The 25,637-nt window shown below is 57.7% G+C and overlaps 1 protein-coding gene across 2 annotated transcripts in view; it reads right to left on the bottom strand.

Moving 5' to 3' along the window:
- Positions 1 to 9,928: 9,928 nt before the first annotated feature.
- CPLX1 (complexin 1) overlaps positions 9,929 to 25,637 on the bottom strand; it is a 32,759-nt gene continuing 17,050 nt past the window's right edge. For both annotated transcript variants that reach the window (XM_078446395.2, XM_078446396.2), the window contains exons 3-4: positions 15,075 to 15,250; positions 9,929 to 11,778 (exon numbers count right to left, since the gene is read on the bottom strand). In XM_078446395.2, the coding sequence (XP_078302521.1) occupies positions 11,581 to 11,778; positions 15,075 to 15,250 (374 nt within the window). In that variant the 3' untranslated portion in view covers positions 9,929 to 11,580. The remainder of the gene's footprint in view (positions 11,779 to 15,074; positions 15,251 to 25,637) is intronic.

Consider the following 25,637-nt stretch of genomic DNA (forward strand, 5'->3'; position numbering starts at 1 on the left):
AATACGGTATTGAAGAAGAACAAAGATGGAGAACGTACACTACTCAACTTCAAGACTCACTATAAAGTTACAGTAATCACGGTGAGGTGTTGGTGAGAGAATAGACAAATACATCAGTGGAGCAGGACAGCCAGGCCAGAAATAGACCCACACAAACACAGTCAACTGATCCTGACAAAGGAAAAAGACAACACAATGGAGAAAAGACGGTCTGTAACAAATGGCGCCAGAACAGCTGGACGTCCACACGCAAAAAAACGCATGTAGACACAGACCTTACGCCCTTCACAGAAATTAACCTGAAATGGATCACAGGCATCAGTGTAAAAATGCAAAACTATAAACTTCATAAAAGATAACATAGGAGACCTTGGGTTTGGCAGTGACCTCTTAGATACAACACCAAAATCATGAAAGAAAAAATTGCTAAGTTGGACTTCATTAAAATTTAAAACTTGTGCTCTGTGAAAGAAACTGTTAAGAGCGTTGAAAACAAGCCTCAAGCTGGGATAAGATATTTGCAAAACACACATCAGACAATTTTGTTATCCAAGATTTACATACACTTGAAAGTCAGAGATAAGACGGGCTCCTGGGGGCTCAGTCGGCTAAGCATCCAAGTCTTGATTTCGGCTCAGGTCACGATCTCAAGCCTAGTATCAGGCTCCGCACTGGAGCAGGCGTGGAGCCTGCTTGGGATTCTCTCTCCCTCTCTCTTTCTCTCCGCCCCTCCCCCAATTGCGCACACACTCTCTGGCTCGCTCTCTCAAGAGTCAACCATGTGAAAGCAAACAACTCAATGAAAAAACAGGCAAAAGACCTGAACAGACACCTCATCAGAGAAGATACGCAGATAACAAACAGCATATAAAAAGATGCTCGCAATCTATGTAATTAGAGAATTGCAGATTCAAATCATAAGGAAACACCTATCAGAATGGCCAAAACCCGGAACGCTGACAACTTCAAGAGCTGGCGTGGGTGTGGAGCCCAGAAACGCTCCCCACTGGTGTGGGAATGCAAACTGTTGCGGCCACTTTGGAAGACAGTTGGCTGTCGGTTTACAGAACCATAAACATACTCTTCCCGTATGAAGCAGCAGCTCCGGTCCTCGGTATTTACCCAAATGAGTTGAAAACTTACATCCAGGGGCACCTGGCTGGCTCATTTGGAGGAGTGTGTGGCTGTGGATCTCGGGGTTGTGAGCTCAAACCCCACATGAGGTGTAGAGATTACTTAAATAAATAGTATTCTAAAAAAGGAAAAAGAAGAAAACTTACATCCACACAGAGTTTTCACAAATGTTTATAACAGCTTTATTCATGATTACCAAAGCCTGAAAATAACCAAGATGTCCAATAAGCAAATGGGTAATAACCTGTGGTCCGTCCAGACAGTGGAATATTATTTAGCACTAAAATGAGCTACGTGCACCTGGTGATTCAGTCAGTTAAGCGTCTGACTCTTGATTTTGGCTCAGGTCATCACCTCACAGCTCATGAATCGGAGCCCCGTGTTGGGCTCTGAGCTGAAAGTGCAGAGCCTGCTTGGGATTCTCTCTGTCTCCGTCTCTGTCTCTCTCTCAAAATAAATAAACTAAAAAAATAAAGATAAAAAAGACAACTTTTTAAATGGACGTCTCAAAGGAAGCTACACAATGGCCAACAAGCTCATGAAAAGGTGCTCACCACTAGTCATCAGGGAAACGTAAATTAGAGCCAAGATGAGACACCACTAAAAACCCCTGAGAGTGACTGGAACTTCAGTGACCGTTTCAGACTAAATGCTTGTCTCCCCCGAAGTTCCTACATGGAGAGCCTGACCCCCAAAGGTGATAACATTGGGAGGTGGGGCTTGGGGTGATCCGGTCATGACTGAGATTATAAGAGAGACCCCAGAGACCTCCCCTGCCTCTTCCGCCACGGAGGACGTAGTGAGAAGATGCCACCTGTGAACCAGGAAGAGGCTCCCGCCAGACCCTAAATCTGCCGGCACCCTGATCTCAGACTTGCAGCCTCCAGCACCGTGAGAAAGACACGTTTGTTGTTTAAGCCCCAGGCCGTGGGATTTTGATTCAAGCAGGCTGAATGGACGGAGACCGAGATTAACGGCCAGCCCTGACGAGAATAGGTCGCTTCTTCTCCAAATAGCACTGGCACAACCACTTCGGAAAACCGTTTCACAATTTCTTCCGGTTAGGAATACAGCTACTCGTGACCCGGCAGTGCCACCCATAGGTCGTTACCCGAGAGAAATGTTCATAGGAAGACTGCGTAGTGGCTTATTTTCATGACTGAACCGGATGACGACTCAAGGTTCATCAATAAGAGGACAATTAATGGTGGCGGACTGGTGCCATGCGTCACTGTGTAGCCGCACCAGGGCGCACACACCACCGGGCTGTTGTGGCCTTGGAGCCTGGTGCATTGCCAGTGACGGCTGTGGCAACTGGGTGCTACCGCGTGCCGGGGAGTGATGTCCCCTCTCACCAGGGGCAGCAAATAATCATTTCCAACCCCATCCAGGGGACCCGCTTCCTGGATCCACTCTTGGTGTGGACTGTCGTCATTTGTATTCCCCCTAGAGGCCACCCCAAAGTATCTCAGTCCTTCACCTAGAGGTACAGGGACCAGCAGGTGGGAAGTGAGGACACGGGTCAGGGAGGGAAGGCAGAGAGTGAGAAAGAGAAGTGCAGCTGTGACTTCCAGGGGCTGGCCCACCACCCCCGGGAAGGCCCTGGGGTCCCCACTGCACAGACACAATTTCACAGGACCGTAGAGCCAGGCAAGGCCACACTGGTGGACAAAGACAGGACCAGGAGCACTTTGTAATCACGCTGAACACAGACAACATATAAACGTTGTCTGAGCCACAGCGACGACCCAGCACCCCTGTCCCGGCCAGCGGGAGTGACACCTGTACTTCACCAATCACAGAACTTGCCTGGCTCCAGGCCTCTCCCCCCCAGATGAGGTGTATGCAGATCCCTGGCGTATCTTCCCCGAGCCCTCCCCGCAAACCAGCCAGTGCCACATCCCAGAAGTCCTTTCTCACCGAGACGTCCCCGTCGTGTGTGACGAGTGACCACCCAACTTGTTCCGCTACAGGGTGTTTCTAGTGGGTTTGGGTGAGAAGGTAACGGACACAAAAGACGTGGTCTCTTGAGCTTCACGACGTTCATTCCGTGGGGGAGCTCGGGGTGCGCGATGGTGCCCATCTTGCAATTGTTCCCCTTCTTTGTTCGAGGGTGGAAGGAGCCGGGGTGGCTCACCCCTCTCGCCAGACCCGGGGTGCCTGCTCCCTGGGGCCTCTGGCTGTGTCACGAGGGGAGCCGCCTTGTGGCAAAGAGCAGCAGACACCGGCAGCTGGGCGGTGACCGGCAGCCAACAATCCGGGTCCCGGGACGCAGACGGCCATCCTGGCATCTTAGATAAGGGGACTTATGGGCACTTAGTGCTCCACTGTCCTGGTCCGTCTCTTCACTTCCTTCCCCCCTCCATTCCTGTCCCCTATTAGATTAAGCACGTTTCTCCACTCCTTTGTTCCTCTACTAGGTTGTGAGCTCCGCATGCGTATTCTCTCAGTGGTCACTAATGACGAACTAAACACACAACAGTCCATTTCAGTGTCTTCTCTGGCCTAAAATAATTTACAAGTTTAACTTCCAAGCATATGGGTGTTTCTAATTATCTTTGTTGTTGATCTTCGGATTAGTTGCCCTGAGGCTAGACCACATGTTCTGTCTTGTGACAACCCCATGAATTTTGTTGGGACAAGCTTATGGCCTAATCAGCAGTAATTTTTGTAAATATTCATGTGAACTTTAAAAGAATATACACGGGTGCCTGGGGGGCTCAGTTGGTTAAGCATCCGACTTTGGCTCAGATCATGATCTCACAGTTCATGAGTTCGAGCCCTGCATTGGGCTCTACGCTGTCAATGCAGAGCCCGCCTCGGATCCTCTGTCTCCCCCCCCCCCCCATAAACATTTTTTTAAAAAAAGAATATGCATTTTTCAGTTGAGTACAGATTTAGCTAATTGCATTAAATCCTCTGTATCTTTTTCTGATTTTCAGAAGAGATGTGTTAAGTGCTTTATTCTCAAATCAGATCTCGAGCCACAGGCTCTTTCCCTCAGAACTTTGAATTTTATTGAGTTCATGTTCTCGCTATGTTCTTTCTTGAGGTTTTTCCTGCTAGGTTAAGGTCTTGGTCCACGTTTGCAGTCAGTATTCGCTTGTTTGCTTGTTTCTCTGTGATGTGCCTGATTGCCTTGCTGGTTCTTTCCACTTTCTTCTGCTTGTACAGTCCTACCCAGAATCGATTTTCAGCTTAGATACAGCATGCTGAGGTTTTACACTCTCCCCACCATTTCTGAGAACGACTTGCTTTTTCTTCTGCGTTGGGGCGCCATGGGGCTTTTGCTGACCCAGCAGGCCTCTCGGCCTGAGACTTTGGCAGGGGCTGGGCAGCCAGCCTTGTCCGTGCTCAGCTGAGGTGGTGTCAGGCAGCCTGGCCAGGTTTCCCCCAACCAAGCAGGACTGGGGCAGCAAGGCGGGCACTTGGCGACATCCCCAGGAGGAAACCGTTTCGGACCTCTCCTTCCCGTTAGGAACCTGCCCACTCTTCTCTCTTTTCACGTAACCTGCCTCCATGCAGCGGCTCCCACCTCGCCTGTGAGGAGGCCGGGAGAGCATTCGGGAAGCCCAGGACTGTCCATCCCCCATGTGGCTTTGCCGCTCTGCAACGAAGCTGCCGAGGTTAGGGGGTGAACCTGTGCTTCCTTCTGCTCTAGGTCTTTCATCAGCTGCTGGTCTTAATGGTGTTTGAATTGAATTCTGCCTTTTCCAGATGAATTTTTTAAGTAAACTTTTTGGAACAGTTTTAGATTTTAAAAAATGCTGTGAATGGGGTGCCTGGGTGGCTCAGTCAGTTAAGCGTCTGACTTTGGCTCAGGTCACCATCTCGCAGTCCGTGATTTTGAGCCCCACGTCGGGCTCTGTGCTGACAGCTCAGAGCCTGGAGGCTGCTTCGGATTCTGTGCCTCCCTCTCTCTCTGCCCCTCCCCTGCTCATGCTGTGTCCCTCTCTGTCTCAAAAATAAAAATTAAAAAAAAAAAAAACATTTAAAAAATGCTGTGAAGATAATGCAGAGTGTTTCCATATCCCCGCACCTCATTTTCCCTCCTATTAACATCCTCCATAAGTACGGTACATTTGCCACAGAGAATGAACCAACTTTGACACATTTTTATTAAGTAAAGCCCATTCTTTATTCAGGTGTCCTTAGGTTTCCTTGGTGTCCTTTTTCTGTTCCAAGACCTCAGTGAGGATATTGCATTTTTTAGGTGTCGTGTCTCCATGGGCTCCTCTTGACTGTGGTATTTTCGCCCACATTCCTTGTGTTATCTGGCCTTGACACTTTTAAGGAGTGCTGGTGGTCAGTTATTGTGTAGAACATCCCTCAACTGGGGTTAGTCTGAGGTTTTTCTCACGGTTCGATTAGGGTAACAGGTTTGGGAGAGGAAGACCACAGAGCTGAAGTGCCCTTCTCATCCCATCCTATCAAGGGCACACACTATCAACAGGACCTATCACCGAGATGTTGACCTTGACCTCCTGGAGGTGGTGGCTTTATCAGGTTTCTCCCTATAAGCTAGTCTTTTCACCCCTTTTCCACACTGTGTTCTTTGGAAGGAAGTCACTGTGCAGGACTTACAGTGAGGGGGTTACTCCATCTCCTTGAAGGCCGTGTCTACGTAAACTATTTAGAATCCTGCATGGCGGATTTCTCTCTTCTCCCCACTTTGTTTATTCATTCATTCGTATCAGTGTGGACTAATGGGTATTTATTCCATACTTGAGTTGTAACCCAACACTGCCTGTGTTGTTCAGTGTCGCACCTTTGGTCACCGAGAGCTCGGCCAGTTGGTGCTGTGTCTGTGCCTTTGACCTGTCTCACCCTTGTGTTTATTTAGCATTTCCTGCCTCCAGGCCCATCGTGTGTATTTATTGCCCCAGTCATAGGTGAATGTCTCCTGGTGGGTGAATTTTGATTGTCTATTTATTTCTGCTCTGTGTAGGAAGAATTAACAGGAGAGAGAACCCGTGCCCAGTGTCAATCATCCGTCTTGGCCGGGAAGTTCCAGCCAGGCCCATTCCTGGGTGGGTGAGAGAGGGGGCTAGGTGTGATGGGGTGTCCCCCTCTGCTTGAGCCCCAAGGTCAGGGCCTAGTGGAAACGTGTAACCAGAGGCTGAGTTCTGACTGATGGGCCCTGGAGTCTAGACCTCCTTGGAGAGCATTCAGATTTTTGGCCAAGTGGACACAGAGCACAAGGCCCTCCTCTCTTTGCCACTGCACCAAAGGTTTGGGGTTTTTTTGTTTTTTTTTTTTTTTTACTTTTTAAAATGCTTATTTATTTTTGAAGCCGAGAGAGACAGAGCATGAACAGGGGAGGAGCAGAGAGAGAGGGAGACACCCACCGTCCAGGCCTTTCCCTAGCCAGGCCACACCACTCACCTCCCTCCCCACAAAGTCCTTTTTTGTCCCTATGCAGGATAAATCCCATGGACTCACTCAAGGGTGCAAGAAATAAGTGTTTTGTTTTGCAAAAATCAACTAACCCTCAACTCGCACGCCTTGTCCTCGGGCTGAGAGAAATCACCTTGGGCACCACTGGCACCTGGGGGCTGGGGCTCAGCCCTGGGCAGGGCCCGGAAGCGGGGACGCGGGACCAGCAGCAGGAGGACGCTGCCTGCCTCACCTTCCAGTGTGAACCGCGCAGGACCCTGTGCGCCCGCTAACGACCTGCTGCGCCTCGGGCTGCAGCGTGGACCCGGCGGCCAGCCTCGGTCACTGCCACCTGCACCCCTTGCCCCAGGCCCTGCCCTCAGACCCGCACGGACCTCTGCTTGGCCAGCTACGGCCTCCCGGGCCTCCTCGCCCCGCCACAGGCGGCGGCCTTGGCCACTGGTCTGGGGGCAGCAGGAAGGACGACCCCACCCGGGCTGGCTTCGGCCCCTGGGCGAAGGGCAGAGACTGTGCTGTCGCGTCCGAGGATGAGCCACACGTGGCAGCCCGGACGTGTCCCCTCTCCGGTGCCGGCCTCCCGGCGGCTGCTCCCGCCCAGGACCCGCGGCCGCCTCCCAGCCGTGCGCCCCTTGCGGCCTGCGGAGGACTCGGGGAACACTGGGGGAAGGCTCGCACGGGCCTCGGGAGAACAGTGGGGGGACCCCGCGCCGGGCTGTCCCCCGATCGCCGGGAGCCGCACACTGGTGCCTCCCCGGCTCTGATTGGCCAGTCTCCCGCCACGTGACACTCTAGGAGCCAACAGTGGCGGACTACCGAGCACACGTTTATTGGCTCAGGCCGGTCAGGTGGGCGGGAACAGAGACCAGAGGGGACTGCGGCGGCGGAGGCTACGCTGCACGGGCCGCCGGGCTGTGCCTCCCGGATGCGTCGTCTTGGCGCGGCCTCGAGTGGCCCTCGGCCGGGGTCCTGGGCGGCGCCAGCTCGGCCCCCAGCCCCCAGTGCAATCCCGCCCCTAGCCCAGCGCCGATCCCCCACCCGCCCCTGGGACCCCCGCTCCACCGCGACAGGACCCCGCCCTTCAGGCCTGAGGGAACCTGCTGAGACAGGTGGAGACGGTTCCACATTGTGTGGACAGGTGGCCGGGACCGGGCTCCCTGAGCCGCGCTGGCTGTGACTGGACAGCAGGGCTTGTCTAGCTGCGGATTAGCGCGGCTGGACCAAAGCGTCCTTACTGCCAGACCTCTACACTTTTGTCCTGACCGCCATGTACTTACGTGGGTGCCAATAGCTCCTATAGTGCAGGACTCGAGAGGACAGGAGACAGGAAACCCAACCCGCCTGGGGCAGGAGGTCACCCTGCCAGGATCTGGCAGGACCTGCCTCCCTGCAGAGTGGGAGGGCGGCTCTGGAGGGCGCCAGGTATCACCGTGTGCTCTGCTTCGTCTAAAGACTTAACATGCAGAAAGGGGAGACTCTGCTGACAGGCAGTGTGGACCTAAAACAAGCATCTTGAGCAAGGCCGTGGTCAGCCGAGTCACAGTCACGGCCGGAAGGGCCCGGGGCAGCTCCTGCCTCAGGGTCCTGGGCATGGCTGTTCCTCTGTCTGGAGTGCTCTCCCATGGAAGTCCCCCAGGGGCTCCCTCTTCCTCTCCTTGGGGTCTCTCTGCACCTCCTCAGAGGTGAAATATTGATCCTCACCATCCTGTCTGCCCCCTTATCCCACTCAGTTTCCTCCGCAGAAGAAATCACTTGATTTACTTTTTTATCATCTCTCTCCTGCCACTGGAAAAAGGAGTTCCAGGAGGAGGGACCTCAGTTATCCCTGGCGCGTAACACCCCGCTCGGCACATCGCAGGGCTCAGTAAAAATCGAGCGGACAAATACCTCTACCTGGAGTCCTCAGACACTCTCACCTGAGGGGTCTGACCCACCAGTCACTGCGGAAGGGCTGGCCAGCGTTCAGAGGGAAGGTGTGCCGGGTCACCTGGCAAATCCACGTTGCTGCTCAGGACTGAACCTAGCCCATGCCAGGCTGGAGAGGTGGGGAGGGGAGTGGAGGCTGAATGGTTGATGCCGTTTTCGGTGACCCTCCTTTTTTTTTTTTTTTTTTTTTTAATGTCTATTTATGTATTGAGAGAGAGAGCAGGGGAGGGGCAGAGAGAGAGAATCCCAAGCAGGCTCCGCACTGTCAGCACAGAGCCCGACCCCGGGTTCAAACTCCTGAACCGCGAGATCGAACCTGAGCCGAAATCAAGAGTTGGACACCTAACCGACGGAGCCCCCCAGGTGCCCCTGGGTGCCCTTCTAAGACTGGCCACGCTGGGGGTGGCATGCAGAGCCCAAAGACAGAGTGGGCTGCAAAACCTTCTGTCAGTGTTTTGGGTCCAAGGAGGGAGGGTGGACAGTGGCTCCCTCAGGAGCCTCAGGAGGCACAAGGCACCCTGGGTGGTACTTGGGGCTGAAGGCCAGACGTTCCCCAGAGGCAGGTCCTCCCAGACCCCCCCTACCCCTCCCAGCCTCTGAAGCCGAGGCAGAGGAGCAGTGGCTCTAGAGCGAGCAGCCTTGGGGGCACAGCTTGGGGAGGGTGCAGGGGGCAAGAGTGGGGGAGGAGCGTGGCCCTTCTACCTGCAAGACTGGGCCAAAAGCACTCCTGGCCAGCAGTATAAGGAAAATCACAAGGCCCTCAGAGTGGAGGTCAAACAGTCCTCTCTGAGGATACAAGTAATCATGGCACCTTGGGTGGGCTTTGGGTGTAGGAAGGACGTGGTGGGGGCCCACGACCAGGCCAGAGAGCTGGCAGTTCCACAAGCACCAGCCCAGATGGGCAGGCTCCCCTAGGGGGTGAGGGTGGGACCCAGAGCTCCAGCAGGGCACAGAGGCCTCCCTGAGGACACGGGGAGGAGACATGTCACCAAAGGACAGACTAGAGGCAGGACCCGCAGGGCTGTGCAGGAGTTTAAGGTGGGGGGGGGGGGGGGGGGGGAGACTGGCCTAAAGTATGGCTGGCACAGTGGGGACCTGAGCCCCCAACGGCCTGGCATAGCTGTGGGGAAGACAAGGCCTGTCAAGGGGTCTGGGCAAGCGGGAGGCTCATGGAAGGAGGGGGGAGGGAGAGGGAGGCAGGGAGCCCCAAAGGGGAGGGGGCAGGGAGCCCCAGAGGCGCTGGTCTGCCTTTTAGATGATTACTCTGGGGCTGCCTTAGGGGCAACGGGTGAATCTGGGCCAGGGCGGTGGGGAGACCCTGCAGTCGTCCCAGCAAGAGGGGAAGGGACTTCCTATGTGGCAGCACATCGGACCAAGCGAGGCTCATCCGACAGGGTCCGGGCCCTCCTCCCAGTCTGCCCACGTCGGCCGCCCGCGAGGGCCTCAGGACTCCGGAGAGAAGGGCCACGCGGTGTGAACTCACTATGGTGTTTATTGGCTGTGATTCCATCCAGAGAGAACACACGCGGCGGCCCCCCACATGCAGGAGGAGGCAGGCGCAAGGACAGAAGGACGGACGACATCCACGGTCTACGCTAAGCTTGGCGGCTCCGGGCGCCCCATGCGCTGGGAACGGGATGCGGGGTTTCTACGAGACAAGGCCCTGTCTGCTCGGAGCAGGCTTGTTGACGTGTGAAAACAGGCATTTAAAAAAGACACGGGACCGGGAGGAGTCGGAGGGCGCAGGGCGTCCGAAGGTAGTATTGCAGTCTATTGTTATGGCTTCTCTAAAGAGCTACGTGGGGCCGCGCCCCTGGCCCACAACACGTGGACGCGATGAATGTGTGACACGGACAGAAAGGGGCCCCCGGACACCGAGGCGACGGGCCTTCTGTCCCGATAGAACTCCCCAAACACGTAAGACCTCATTTACCTGAGATTCAACATATCGTGATGCAAAGGAAAACAAGGATGAAGAGACAGAGGGTCAGGGAGGCCCGCGGTGGCTCCCCACAGACTCCACCTGCGCCGAGGTGGGGCCGCCTGGCAGGTCCCCACCTCGAGGGGCCCGCACCTGGCTGGCGGAGGAGGGCCTCAGGGACCGTCTCCAGGTGCCGCGCTCATCCGAGGGCCTGAGCCTCCTCCCCGCTCTTGTGGAAGGTGCAGGCGCACAGAGGGTGAGGGCAGGGGAGTCCGAGACCCCAGAGCAGCCTCCGCTAAGAAGATAGGAGGTGCCAACCAGGGAGGGGAGAGGGCTGGGCCAACGGACGCAGAGGGGCGGGGAGTCACAGGGCGCGGGAGGGGCTGCACTGTTCCACGCTGCGCCGGGCGGCGGGGCGGGGGGGGGGGGGGGGGGCGTGTCGGAGCTCCCCCAGGCCTATTGCTTGGTTTCCCTTAGTTTGGAAGAGAACCGGGTCCTGGTATTTGTCCAAAGCAAAGCCTTCCAGAGGAGTGGGCCGAGAAGGGGGATGGAGGACAGGTTGAGACAGATGGACAATGTGAGGGGTGCAGGTGGAGGTGGGCCACCTGCAGACAGTAGGGTTCAGACCCTGCAGCCCAGGTGTCACTGCGGGGGTGGGGGAGGCTCCCCACCCCTGCCGCAGCTCCCCTCCCAGCCCGCACGCCCGCCTTCCCCCCACTATGGCTGTGCTCCTGAGTTTGGGACGGGACAAGCGCCCAACAACGCAGGGACGGCGCACCGACGGCAGGTCGGGATGCTGGCCCTTTCGGTGGCCCTGGCCTCGGGCACTGCTGGGTGGGTGTGAAGGGGCGGGAGCAGTAAGGGACGTCCCAGGCTCTGGGGGAGGAGGGTCCAACCCAGAGGAGCACGTGGGCCGGTCCACGGGGGCCCTGGGGAGGGGCGGGCACCCCTCCCCCCCAGGCGGTGGCAATGGCAGTGAGGGGAGTGGGCTGGTGGCGAGAGGTGAGCGCAGGCTTCCGAGGCGCGAGGGGGCATGGGGCGGGTAGGTCTAGGACTATGGCTTATATTGGCATTGGGGGACTGCACTCTGCTCCCGACATCCCTTCAGGGGCCTCCGAGGAGGGCATGTACAGGGGGTAGGTAGGCAAGGGGGGCGGCGGGGGCGGGGGTCCGGGCTCAGGCGGGCTGTGTCTGGTGCCGGGGCATTACTTCTTGAACATGTCCTGCAGCGGCCCGGGCAGGTACTTGATGACGGTGTCCAGGATGCTCTCGTCCTCCTCCTCCGGCTCGTCCCCACAGCCGGGCGGGATGGCTTTCTTCGGCCGCGTCAGGCTGCCCTCCGAATTGGCCTCCATGGCGGCCTGGGCCTCAGCCTCACGCTCTTCCTTCTTCTTGATGCCGTACTGCGGGGGAGGGGCGGGGGTCAGACCGGCAAGCGGTCTCCAGGCCCCGGGCTGGAGCCGGGGCCACACAGTACCTGAGAGGGCTGGACCCCTCCTGCAACCGCGGGATTGGCGGAGAGAACATTGCCTGCGGCTGAGAAAGGCTGTCGGGAACCCTTGGCCCCACAGACCACCACCCAGACCCCTGATGGCAAAATCCCACCCAGGAGGGTGCCTGGTGCCGGGGGGGGGGGGGGGGGGGTACCCTCACGGAGAATGCCAGAGCGACAGCAGAAGCCAGGGCTCAGGGCTTGGGGGGCCGCATTGAGGGGGGAAGCGGGGGGAGGGGAGGTCGGTCCCTATGGGGTACCAGTGACCCCGCCCCACCCCTGGCCTCTCCACCCTACCCACCCACCTCGCCCTCCCAGGAGGCTGGCCCTGTCCTCCGCCGGCCTGGCCTGTGGTCTAGGAGCGGTGGGAGGGGCGGGCAGGACATGTGCACGCAGTGGCGGATCACCCATTGCTCTGGGGCTGGCCGGCCCACCCAGCCCCAGATCCCTGGTCGGGTGACGTGAGGTCAGACCGTCATGCCTGGCCAAGTCCCCCTAGATGTGGCTACAACGCCCGCCCCTCGTGGACAGCCAGCGGAGGCGAGTGTCCAGTGGCAGCCCTAAGTGGAGCCCCCCTAGGCGTGCCCTCAGCCCATACTCCTGGCCACCCCTGAGCCCTCCATTTCCGGTCTCCTGTGTGTGTCTCTGCCCTCAGCTCTTACCCAGGTCTCCCGTCTCTAGTGGGTTGAATGGTGCCCCCCAAAACTCTTGTCACCTGGAACCTCAAAATGTGACCTTATTTGGAAATAGGGTCTTTGCAGATGTAACTAAGATAAGGAGACGAGGTCGCCCTGGGCCCTAAATCCAGTAAGAGCTTCCTCATAAGAGAAAGAAAAGGACAGAGAGAGGCATATGAAAATGGAGAAAGACTGGAGTGGACACCGCCACAAGCCAATGACACCAAGGACTGCCAGAGCCACCGCAAGAGAACTCCAAGAGGCAAGGAAGGTTCTCTCCTGCAGGTTCCAGAGGGAGGGCAGTCCTGCCCACATGCTGATTCGGGACTTCTGGGCTCCGGAACTGCAAGAATTCGTTTCCAAGGGACTAATGTGTGCCCCTTACCCCCAGGCCATCACCAGCTCCTCAGGAGCTCGTGCTCAGCGTGAGGCCTCCTGTCTCAGGGTGGTGGGAAGCGGGTGGGGGCAAGCTGGACTCATGCTTTTGGGGGCTGGTGGTCTACCTGATGGGCCGAGCTCAGGACCCACTCAGGCTGGAAAGAGGGGCGCCCGTTGGCCGGGTCTGAGCTTCCGGATCACACGTTAGGGAATGCGCGGGAGCAGAAGCATTAACAAGGATGAAGCGGGAAAACTGGGGCAGCGTGTGGGTGTCGGCAAGTAGCCACAAGCTCCGGATTCCTGCTGGGGGACACACAAGCACAGGATCACGGGCCCCGGGGAGGACACGCTTCCGCCCAGCCGGAGGACTCACCCCACTGTACACTCCTCTGTCCTCGCCAGCCCCACCAGAAGCGGTGGCTTCTGCCTCTGGTGCTTGGGCGGAGGGGGGAATGCCCTCGCTCTCCAAGAAGGGCCTTCCTTCTGCTTCCAGATGTCAGGGGGGGGCTGCTATGTCCCCACGCAGCTCGCTAAAGGTACTGAAGGAAACCTCTGCACCTTCTCCTCTCTGAGGCTGCAGATGGCTTCAGGCACGGGGGAGGCAAGGGCCACCTTCAGCAGCGATCAGAGAGGGGGGGGGAGCCTTGCTCTCTGCCCAGCTGTGGCCAGAGCTGGGGCCCCCTTGGGCAACTGCCAGACATTGAGGAAAGAGGAATGAAGGGTTTATCTAGGTTTCTTCAGCAGGAGCCCTGAGCAGCCCACATGCCCCTATGTACCCTGAACAACTGCCAGGAGTGCTACGAGGGTCTCGATGAGGACCTGACGGGGGCACCCCGAGAACTCTTTGGCAGCGGGCACACTGACCAGAGGGCCCTCCCTACTGAGCACTGATATCAGGTCAGCCAAAGGCACAGCGTGTCACAAGCTGCCCGGACACCAGGCGCTCCCTCGCCCAAGAAGCACAGGCCCTCTTCCTGGGTCACCATTCTGGGACAACCTTACGGTGGACGGCAGTGGCCCTTGGGCTTGGAAAGGAAAGGAGGGACATGTGGCTTGGAGCCCTGTGGGGTGGAGCGTGGGCGGGGGAGAGAAACACTTCCAGAAACTAGGTCAGACCAAAGAGAGCTTCCCTCCAGCCAAGGGCACAGAGTCCAACAGACTTCTAAAGCCACAGGGTGTCTACGCACAAGGCGGGCACATTTGTGTGCCGGGGTGAAGGTCTGTGGGCGGGACCCGGCGAGAATAATCTGGGGGAGCCCCATCTGAAGGGCAGGCGCAGGAAGGAAGTGGGGAGGGTTACCTGGACAGCCCTGGAAGAGGGCTCAGCGGACATGAGAGTCAGGCAGATTCTCTTAGGGGCAGGACCCGGGGGCTGGGTCACTCAACGGTGCTGGGTGCAGAGGGGACCAGGTGCTCCCCCCACCCACGCTGCCCTCACCACTCAGTACAGCTGCCGGCAAGGGGGCCAGATCTCCCCCAGCCACAGCCACCCCCATCCCCCATTCTTCCATTTCTGGGGGACCCTGGGGCAGGTGGGTATTTTTCCCGAGCTGAAGGCTCATAGGAGGGAGGGGGCCAAATTCCGGAGGTTAGAGTGGTGTGGCCGGGAAGACCTGGGGCTCCAGCGACAGAACGCGTCCGAACCCCTCCGGAGCTGCCTCTGACCCACGGGTGGAGGGGCTCACCATCGTCCCCATCTGCCCAGCACCGCTCCCCCACCGATGCCTGGCCAGGCGACCACTGTCTCATTTAGCTCTGCAGCCACAGAGGCAAGGCCCCCACCTGGCACACTCAGCTTGGGGTGATCAGGCAGACCCCAGCAGGTGTCTGCTCCCCAACACACCCCTATCTTCGCTGCTGGTGGGTCCTCTGGAGGCAGGTCCTGACTCACTGCTCCTACCTAATCCCGCAACAGCTGGAAAAGCGATCAGGCCGGGCAGGTGAAACCATGGCCAGCCCCACTGTAAGAGCAGGGCGCCCCCCTCCTTACAGCCCCACTGGTAAGAGCAGCAAAGACGCGGGCCCACAGGTGAACCCTCATCCTGGCGAGCCTGGGTAGCAGATGTGGGCTCCTGAGTGCAATCCAGAGATGTGCTCCACGGAGCCAGGCGAAGGAGAGGGTGCGGGGCAGCCCCCCAGGCCCCGCGCCCACCTTGTCTCGGATGCCCTGCCGCATGGCCTCGCGTTCCGCCTCCATCTTGGCGTACTTGGCTTTGCGCTCCTCCTCCTCCTGCCGCAGGGCTTCCTGGCGCTCCTCCTCCTTCTTGGCCGCATCGGGGTCCTTCTCCTCGTCACCCCCGAGCATCTTCCCCATGTCCTTTGTGGCCCCTGGGGACAGAAAGCCGGTGAGTCCGGCCAGCGAGGGACAGGCCCGCCCCACCCCCCTCCGCTGGTTCCGGAGCGCTCCCCGCCGTCAGGGGCAGCCTGGCCTGCGTGAGTGTCGGGCGGAGGTCAGCGCTGGTAGGAAGTGTGGACGTGCGCCCGCGGTGCTGGCGTGTGTGTGCGCGTGCGCTTGCACCGCGGATGCGTGTGTGTGTGTGCGCGTGTGCGCGCACGCGCGGGTGTGTGTGCGCGTGCGCTTACAGCTGCGGATGTGTATGCGTGTGTGCGCGCGCGCGCGGGTGTGTGCGTGTACACACGTGTGCTTGCAGCTGAGGATGTGTGCGCGTGTGTGGATGAGGCTGCGGATGTGTGTGTGCTTGTGTGTGTGCGCACGCGCAGGTGTGTGTGTGCTTGCATCTGCAGGAGTGTGTGCGTTTGCGCGCGTGTGCTTGCAGCTGCGGATGTGTGTGTGTACTTTGTGTGTGTGTGCACGCGCGGGTGTGTGTGCGTGTGTGTGTGTGTGCTTGCAGCTGAGGATGTGTATGTATGGCGTGTGCGCGTGCCCGCGTGGGCCCGGGAGCCCCTGGCGTGTATCTCCTCTGGCTCTCGTGTCCAACAAGCTCAGCCTTCCGAAGGTGCTGGAAGGAGTGGCTGAATGCACGAGCACGGGGGCTCGGGGCTTCGGTGTCTGCAGAGGCTCCCAGCAGGGGCTGAGGGCGGCGGGCAGAGCGGCTGGGGGCCGTGTGCCGTAGCACCAAGGCCCTAATTTCTCTGCTGCACCAGCCACCACTTTTCTCATGAGCTCCTGATTCACAGGCGACAACAAAACACCTTCCCGGACGCCCTCCGTGACTCGGCCCATAGGACAGAGACGCGTAATTACAGCCTCAGAGCTCGGCTGGCACCGCAGTGGGCCCCGGCCCCCGGTGGCTGCTGGGAGCGGAGCGGCCCCCCTCACGGGCACCGTCGGCGGGGCTGGTGGGCGCGGATCTCAGCCTGGGGCGGTCAGCCCGCGGGGGCGCCCCCGCATGGCCAGTGGGAGCGACGCAGCCGTTCGGGCTTCCTGGGAACTGGCCGCATCCATAACGGGTCCACCTACCCCAGGGCTCCCCTGTGCCTGCCATCCACCTCCTGTGACCCTGAGCGAGGGCCAGTGACTGCCCAGCCCCACTCCCACCCTTCCGTCGGCCTCGCCGGCACCGGCCCCTGAGGGTCTTGCCTCTGTCCTCTGGTCCCGTGATGAGCCCTCAGAAGCACGGCCCAGGGTTAGCCGAGTCCACGCCTTGGGAACGAACAGTGAGGTGGACAGCGAGGTGGAGATACACAAGAACCCCTCAGGTGAGTTTGGGAAGGCGGGCGCTGACACGACTGCCCCTCTCCAGAAGGGCCCCCATCCCCACACTGGCACTGAGGCCCAGCTCCATACTGCCCCCTTCTCTCCACATGCAGTGACTCCATGTTCTGATCCTGTCTTTCCATGTCCTTGTGCTACCACACTCGCGTGATACTGCACAGGTCCGTGTAGTACTGAACCTGGAGAGAGTCCCCTCCCTGCAGATATCTGTGCCATATGCCGCTTTTGCCTGTTACTCGGGAGTGATACCCCCCCGCCCCCGCCCCACCCTGTGAGCAGAGGAAGAAGTTTGGAAGGCCACCAGCTATTGGTGGCAATAGGACAATCTTTGATTGAGTGTTCTGGGCCGGAAACTAGATGTTTGTCAGGCTGGGCCACACCTACACCGTGGGCCTTCTTAGCTGCTGGAAACTACCACAGGGTCTCGGGGGATGGAGAGGCTAAGGGCAACTTGCCACCAAGTCACTGTGGGGACAGGGAGTCCTCCTGTACCAGGCATTTTGACAAGGATCCAGACTAACAGAAAACTAAAACCTCAGGGTCAGTTTTCAGGCACATCTGCAGAATTCTGTGAAGCATATTTGAAGCCAGTGTTTCAAGGGAAAGCAGGTCATAGAGTCTAGTCACTGACTCTTCCAATAGTTGCCCAGATGACGAAGCAGATTCTCTGTGCCTCCTGGCGCTGCTGCTACCTCTGGCGGGGTGGGGGTGGGGGGCAGGAACAAACTCCCACAATCCAGGGAGCAGCTGCAACTTCCCCCACCTCTTTGGCCTGTTGGCCAACCAGAGCATCAATGTACATCTCCCCCCTTGAACAAGCTAATTCACACTAAAGTGAGAGTGACCAGCTGCTTTTCCTCCCTCCCAGGAAGGACTGATGTCTTAAAGCACAACTGGTAAACCTCTCCTGGGAGGGGTGAGGGCTGCGGGGGCGCCCTTACTTGGCGGCCTCTAAACCCGCTTCTCCAACGCATCACATGGGCTATAGGCCTAGTGATCAAATATGCATTTATTGGGCACCAGCTGTGTGCTGAGCTCTGCTACACCAGGTGTGGGCCTGGGAGGGGAGGCTTGCCTAGGACCCTTCTGGCTCTGAGTTTCATGGGCTCCCCAGGGTCCCTGGCGTTCTTGTCTTGCCTCTAGTTGAGCTGTAGGTGGGTCCATTTGGCCAGAGGGTTAGGGAAAGCCAAAGGAGGAGCTAGTTCCTCAGTCGGAAGGGTGGCCCTGGGAGGCCGGATGGCCTCTCCTAGACCAGGGTAAGGGGACCAGAGGTCACTGCAGCGGTGTGGATTCGTGCCACACCGGCTGGCTGCGAAGCCACTCACTGTCTGAATGGGACCACCCTTTGGGGCATCCACGGTGCCATGTGGCAAGGACCACTGGCCCCCCACCCTCCCCTGCATGGCCTCCACTGCTGCGCAAACACACTTCCGGAAGCCCCACCTGGCCGGGAATTCGAAGGGCAGCCGGCGCCACGGCAGAAACCGTGGGAAGCTTGTTCCTGGCACAGAAACCCAACTTGCCATTTGCTGTCCTGGCGCCGAAGCCGGGGCGGCCAGGCTAGCTCGGCCAGGGCGGGGCTGCCGGCGGTGACGCCTAGGGGGTCCCTGCTCCAGAGCCACCAGCCACATTTACAGATGAGGGGACCGGCACGGGGCACTTCCACCCCACGCTCAGGGTCCAAAGTCTCTGACTGCGGAAGGTGGGTGGTATCTGAGGCTGGGGGTCCCGCAGCCAGGCTCCCACGCTGGCCCCCAGGGGCATCAGCATGGGACAGGGGGTGGAGTCTACCCCATCTTTTCCGTCACTCTTCTCTGAGCCTGAGTTTCCCAGGTGAGAAGTGAGAAACCAGTGCCTGGGGTTGGGGGACGCAGACCCAGCTCAGGATGAGGTGGGGGCATCTTTCCACTCAGGAGTGGGTCCTGTACTTGGCGGTGGGGGGGGGGGGGCGGGGCGCATGCAGAAATCCAGCAACAGCCAGAGAGGGCCACTCACTGAGGTTCACAGAATGCCAGTGATGAGAAGCATGAGCAGGGGGTCTGCATGCCCACCCAGCCGGTGGGAGCTGCCAGGCCCTGCCCGGGCCCCTACCTGCCCCAGTTCTGCCCACTCCCTCTGCCCACAGCCCCACCCGCCAGATCCTCCTCCCTCGATGCCCCTGCCAACATAATAGCACTCCCCTCAACTCTCAGAAGTTTTCTCTGCAGGCCTGGGGAGGCAGGGGCGGACTTACAGGCTCTGATGTTCCTACCTCAGGGCCTTTGCACTTGCTGCCCTTCCTTGAGCTCGTTTTCCAGAACTTTGTCCACTACTCCTGGCCCAGTATCTTCCCAGACAGCCTTTCCCGGGGCTCCTCGCACACACTAGTCACCCCTGCAGTCAGAACCCTGCTCAGTGTTCACTACCATGGGGGGTTCACCATGAACACTACCATGGGTGTGTTCATTTATGGTACCTTATACGTAATTGAAAGCATGCATATTTAAATAATACATAAGCCAATCAACATATGTTGATTTTTGAAACTTCATTTTGAAATAGTTTCAGATTGACAGAAGTCATGCAGGTGCTACAAAGGGCTCCTGCACATGCCTGACCAGATCCTTCTAATGTCAACCAGAACACCTTCATCAAAACCATTATAACGACACAGGTACGACACTGTGAAGTGGACCACAGACTTTCTTTGAATGTCACCACTTTTTCCACTACTGTCCCTTTCCGGTTCCAGGATCCAATCCAGGATTCCGTGTTATATTTGGATGGAAGTCAGTTTTTAAAAAGAGAAAAGTGTTTTTTAACTTGAAGTAACTCTATAGGAAAAATTACAAAATTTAATGAAAAACTAAAAAATATCTAAACAAATAAAGACACTCGTCACATTCATGGCTGGGGAGACTCCGTAACTCAGCACTCAGTTCTCCCCAAAGTGAGTTACGGGTGGGCGCGATCTCAATCACACCCCCAAGAGTTAGAAAGGAAATTCTGTGAAGTTTGACAAGCTAAGAGTTTTGCATACAAAGAGCTAACGGTCCCCTGATGGTCAGGACAGAAAGCTGAGGGAAGAGCCAGGAAGAAGACAGGACCCAGCAGACAGCAGCCTGGCTGTGGTGCAGGGGAGGAACGCAGGAAAAGGGACCATTTCCCTAAATGGGGCTGGGATAACTGAGATTTTGGTGGGGAAGCAGGACACTGGACTCCTGTGTGACAGCACAGATTCTTGTCGATTATAGATCTGAACATGAACCCAAGATGAAAACGGGAAAGAGAAGACACCCTCCTCAGCCAGGTACCACTATTGAAATGATAGTTTACTTGCTTTTTTCTTGTCCGTCTCGGCCGATAGGAAGTGAGCTCCATGAGAGCAGGGACTGACCAGCTCACGGCTGTGGCCCCACCACCTAGAACGGTATCTGGCATGTAGTAGGTGGTCAACAGATACCTGGCAAATAACGAACTTAAAAAATTGTTTGAATATGCATCAGGCACTCAGCCACAAATAAAGTCTTAACAAACCCTTCGGCGAATGTCATAGTCCGTGATGAAATACCGCTCCATAACAAAGCTGCCAGGACGACTCAAGGGGGAAGGACAGCCCTCTGCCAAGCGGCACTGCAACCATTAGTATCCCCACGCCAACAAATGCGCCAGTTTCTTCCCTCGCCTCACTCCTGACACAGAGCTCAATCACAGACCCAACTGTAAAAGCTAAAATTCTAGAACTACCGGAAGTAAACGGAAGAGAACAACCTCCGCGAGCCTGACTTACACGAAGATCTCACGTAAGTGAGACTTGAACCTTGGAAGAGTAACCGGGCTTCGTCAGCATCCAAGACGGAGCCGCCCCAGGTCCCGCTGCGCCCCGCCCTGCAGGCCGCAGTGACGGGTGGGGCAGGGGGCTCGCTGCAAGGAGCTCTGCCGAATTTCATAAGAAAATACACATACCGAGTGCTGCTGGTGACGTGGCCACACACCTAAAGGGCGCGTGACATCCAGGGAAGACGTGGTCGAACGGCTACGTGAGATATTTACGGATACACATTAATCGCCGATACATAACTGTGCGTGATGTGGATCGTCCTTGCGACGGAAACTGCAACGATTCTTTCTTCTTTCTTTCGTTGGGGTTTGGACCAATCAGGATTCGCACGGCTGTAGTACAACCGTCAGGGAAGACCTGCCCCACGGGCCAGAGGGAAAAACGCACCCTCACCGTGAGTCCCAGAAACGTCTGGGGAGCTTCAGACAGTTCAAAAGTCATCAGGTCGGAGCGGTTTTAAACGTGACAATGGCCACTGCGGGGGGGGGGGGGGTGGGGGGGGGATGCCTGTGCCCTGTCACAGCCTCCGGGTGGGGGGGAGGGGGGAGGGGGGTGGTCACAGCAGTGTAGGGCAACCTGACACTCTCCAGCATGTTTCCTTTCGAGTCCCCCCGACTTTCAACCCCGCACCCTATCCCTCCACAACAGTCCCATTAAAACAAATGCTCCTCCCTGTAGGAACACGGGCCTGTTTGCCGCAGCTGCGGGCCGGGGAAAAGCCGGAGACGAGGTGACATCCTGGCCACACTCGGCCATGATGTGCGCATGTCAGGGAGTGCAGGCTGTGAGCGGAGGGACCACCGTGTGCGCTGACAGCAGGTGCACACAAAAGAGCATCACAGACGCCTTGTTTGGAAAGCCAGCAGAGAAAAGCCCTCTGTATGAACACACCCATGCTTTCCGATTAGCGACAGACAGAAGAAAGGAGCAGCGGGTTACAAACCTAAACCCTGAACAAAATAGCATGAGTCCTTTTCAAACTCATGGAATGTTGGCAAAATGTATCAAATGTTGCTCTACATCACGATGAGACCCCACTTTACAGCTGTGACTATTACAAAATAATAATAGTTTAAAAAGACGAAAAACAGAAAGCAAGCCTTGGCGAGGGTGTGGGGAAACCGGGAGCCTGCGTGCTGTCCGTGGGAACGTAAAACAGTACAGCCACTGTGGAAACAGTGTGGAGGTTCCTGAAAAAATCAGAGCGTCCCCCTGTGATCCAGGAAGGGTTCCCCTAGGTAAATGCCCCAAAGGACTGGAGACAGCAGTATTCACAACAACCGACAGGTGGAAACAGCCCAAATGTCCCCCAGCAGATGGCTGGACAAACAATGTGGTCCATCCACACAATGGAATATTACTCAGTCTGAAACAAGAATGAAATTCTGACACCTGCCACCACACAGATGACCCCTCAAAATGTCACACTGGGTGAAATACCCCAGACAAAGAAGAACCAATACAGCAGGGTTCCACTTACATGAGATCCTCCAAATGGCAAAGTCATAGAGACAGAAGGTGGATGGTGAGGGCCAGAGCCGGGGGAGGGGGGGAGTCACTGAGCAATGACGACAGAGTGTCAGTTTGGGACGACGAGATGGAAGGGGTGGCGGTGCCACGACACTGTGTCCTCAATGCCACTGAGCCCCCACCAAAACATGGGCAAAATGGCACATGTTACACTATTGATATTCATCACAAAAAAAGAGAAGCATACAATTGAAGTTTAGTTATTTATTTATTTTGAGAGAGAGAGAGAGTGCACAGGGGTGGGGCAGAGAGAGAGAGAGAGAGAGCAGGGGAGGGGCAGAGAAAGAGAGCAGGGAAGGGGCAGAAAGAGAGAGCAGGGGAGGGCAGAGAGAGAGCAGGGGAGGGCAGAGAGAGCAGGGGAGAGCAGAGAGAGAAAAAGAGAGCAGGGGAGGGGCAGAGAAAGAGAGAACGGGAGAGGCAGAGAGAGAAAAAGAGAGCAGGGGAGGGGCAGAGAGAGCAGGGGAGGGGCAGAGAGAGCAGGGGAGGGGCAGAGAGAGAGAGCAGGGGAGGGCAGAGAGAGAGCAGGGGAGGGGCAGAGAGAGAGCAGGGGAGGGGCAGAGAGAGCAGGGGAGGGGCAGAGAAAGAGAGCAGGGAAGGGGCAGAGAGAGCAGGGGAGGGGCAGAGAAAGAGCAGGGAAGGGGCAGAGAGAAAGCAGGGGAGGGCAGAGAGAGAGCAGGGGAGGGGCAGAGAGAGAGAGCAGGGGAGGGGCAGAGAGAGAGCAGGGGAGGGGCAGAGAGAGAGAGCAGGGGAAGGGCAGAGAGAGCAGGGGAGGGGCAGAGAAAGAGAGCAGGGGAGGGGCAGAGAGAGCAGGGGAAGGGCAGAGAGAGCAGGGGAGGGGCAGAGAGAGCAGGGGAGGGGCAGAGAAAGAGAGCAGGGAAGGGGCAGAAAGAGAGAGCAGGGGAGGGCAGAGAGAGAGCAGGGGAGGGCAGAGAGAGCAGGGGAGAGCAGAGAGAGAAAAAGAGAGCAGGGGAGGGGCAGAGAGAGCAGGGGAGGGGCAGAGAGAGCAGGGGAGGGGCAGAGAGAGAGAGCAGGGGAGGGCAGAGAGAGAGCAGGGGAGGGGCAGAGAAAGCAGGGGAGGGGCAGAGAAAGAGAGCAGGGAAGGGGCAGAGAGAGCAGGGGAGGAGCAGAGAAAGAGCAGGGAAGGGGCAGAGAGAAAGCAGGGGAGGGCAGAGAGAGAGCAGGGGAGGGGCAGAGAGAGAGAGCAGGGGAGGGGCAGAGAGAGCAGGGGAGGGGCAGAGAGAGAGCAGGGGAGGGGCAGAGAGAGAGCAGGGGAGGGGCAGAGAGAGAGCAGGGGAAGGGCAGAGAGAGCAGGGGAGGGGCAGAGAAAGAGAGCAGGGGAGGGGCAGAGAGAGCAGGGGAAGGGCAGAGAGAGCAGGGGAGGGGCAGAGAGAGCAGGGGAGGGGCAGAGAAAGAGCAGGGAAGGGGCAGAGAGAGAGCAGGGAAGGGGCAGAGAGAGAGCAGGGGAGGGCAGAGAGAGAGCAGGGGAGGGGCAGAGAGAGAAAAGGAGAGCAGAGGAGGGGCAGAGAGAGCAGGGAAGGGGAGAGAGAGAGAGGAGAGACAAAGAGAATCCCAAGCAGACTCCATGCTGCCAGCACAGAGCCCGACGTGGGGCTCGGTCCCGTGACCCTGGGATCGTGACCTGAACCGAAACCAAGAGTCAGATGCTCAACTGACTGAGCCACCCAGGCGCCCGAGAAGTACAAATTTAAAACAACTGTAATCTTGTGTCTGAGAAAACAGCCGTCAAGCTGCAGAGACAACCTCACTGCAACAGCAAAGCAGGAGTACGGCCACGTCCCTGACAGCCTGGAAGCGGACGGCCTGATAAACGGCGACACCAGGAACACGCGCCCCACCCCCCGGGCCGCTGTGCGCGCGAAACCTAATGACAAATGCGCTAGAAACTCTGGGTAAAACCACGACTGTGCATGTCTGGGGCCTGGAGCTAGGAGGCCCGAGCGCACCCCAACCCCAGGGGCAGCCGGTGCTGCAGACCCCGGACCGCGCCTGCATCGGCCAGAACACACACAGAGAATCGCACGGCGGCTTCGCGTCTCCAGAGGAAGAACCAGGGAAAGCAGAAGGCCGGGGTGGGCACAGCCAGCAGCAAAGAGCGTGCGTGAGGAAGACGACACGGGTCAGGCTGGCGGCTCAGGGGCCGACCTTGACATACGGTAGGTAGGGCCGCTCAGGGCGAGAAGATAGGAAGAAAGCACAAAGATGACAAAATTAGGGAAAACGAGGGAGAAATGGCGCCGCAGATCGAAAGGACACGAAAACGATCAAATAATATTTCGTGCACCGTATTCTAATACGTCTGTGAACGTGAATGAGGCAGATTTTCTGAAGAACGTTGTCAAAAACTGAGAACTATGTCTAAGAATTCACAGATGGAGTCTTTCAAACATTCAAGAAACAGATAATCCCAATGATATTTAAAATGTTCTTGGAAAGGAGAAAAAAGAAGGAAACTCCCCAGGTTATTTTTGTGAAATCTGCATAAGAACGATGCCAAAACCTGGCACAGAGAGCGAGCGGTGGGCCAGCTCCTACGTGACAGTGTGAAATGCTAAACCGGAGACAGGAAGGGAAGCTGGCGTTTCTTACAGAATTTGTTCGCAGGGGGGCCATCTTGGGGAAGCGAAGACGGTTCCGCGTTGCGAGAAGACCCTGCTGCCAGCGTGCACAGGCCGCGGCGAGCACGGCTCCGAGGCTCCGGCAACGGCCTGCCTCCTCTCCTACAGGAGGCCCAGGGCCGCCGTGCCCCTCCTCCCCCGCAGCCAGGGGCCGTGCGCTGCCCCTCTCGCTCTCCCCCAGCGGGAGGTCCCCGCGGCCGCTGAGACGCCTGCCCCGCCTGTCCGCTGCCACCTGCCCCCCCGCCGCCGTCCCGGTTCCAACCGAGACCTAGGTTCTGGTCCGCGTGCACGACCGCTGCAGACAGGTGTCCTCGTATCACAACCTGTTTTTAAAACAGTCGTGGAGCCAGTCGGCATCGCAGAAGGCATGCAGTTTGACAGCTGTGCACGTCCCTGGAACCATCACCATGACCGAGGTGACGGACACGTCGGTTCCCCCACGGTTTCCGGGCGGCCCTGTGCAACTCCTCCCACGAAACCGGCCCAGACGACCGCTGACCTCCTTCGGTCCTCAGAGACTAGGGCGTGTTCCCTAGAACTCCGGATAAGTGCAATCATACAACGGGCCGGAACCGGGGAGGCGGGTCCGTTTCCATCCACTGCGCCTAACACTTTCACGCCACCGTGCGTATCAACAGCCCCTCGAATTGGCCCGTGACACAGATGCACGTGATCGGTCTCTCCACCCGCCTGCCCGTGCCCCGTGCACATCCGGGGTGTTTCCAGTTTGGGTCTTTGGTGAATAAGTTGCTCTGAATGGGCGTGGACGTGGGCCTTCAGCTCTCTCGGGCAGATCCTAGCAGGGCTTGCCGATTGTATGGTACATTTAGGGCTCATTTCTGAAGAAACGCCAAACTCTTTTCCAAAGTGCTTGCACCCCAGTGAAGTCCAGCAGCGCTGAGCAAGGGCCTGCGTTTCTCTGTGCCCTTGTCCACATCTGCTGTTGTCCGTTGAGATTCCAGCCGTCCAGGTGGCCGTCAAGGGCTATCAGCTCATGGCTAACGGTGTTCGGCAGATTTTTATGTGCCTAATAGCTATTTTTATATCTTCTTT

The sequence above is a fragment of the Panthera onca genome, chromosome B1, assembly GCF_046562875.1.
Source record: "Panthera onca isolate mPanOnc1 chromosome B1, mPanOnc1 haplotype 2, whole genome shotgun sequence".
In the NCBI taxonomy this organism is placed as follows: domain Eukaryota; kingdom Metazoa; phylum Chordata; class Mammalia; order Carnivora; family Felidae; genus Panthera; species Panthera onca.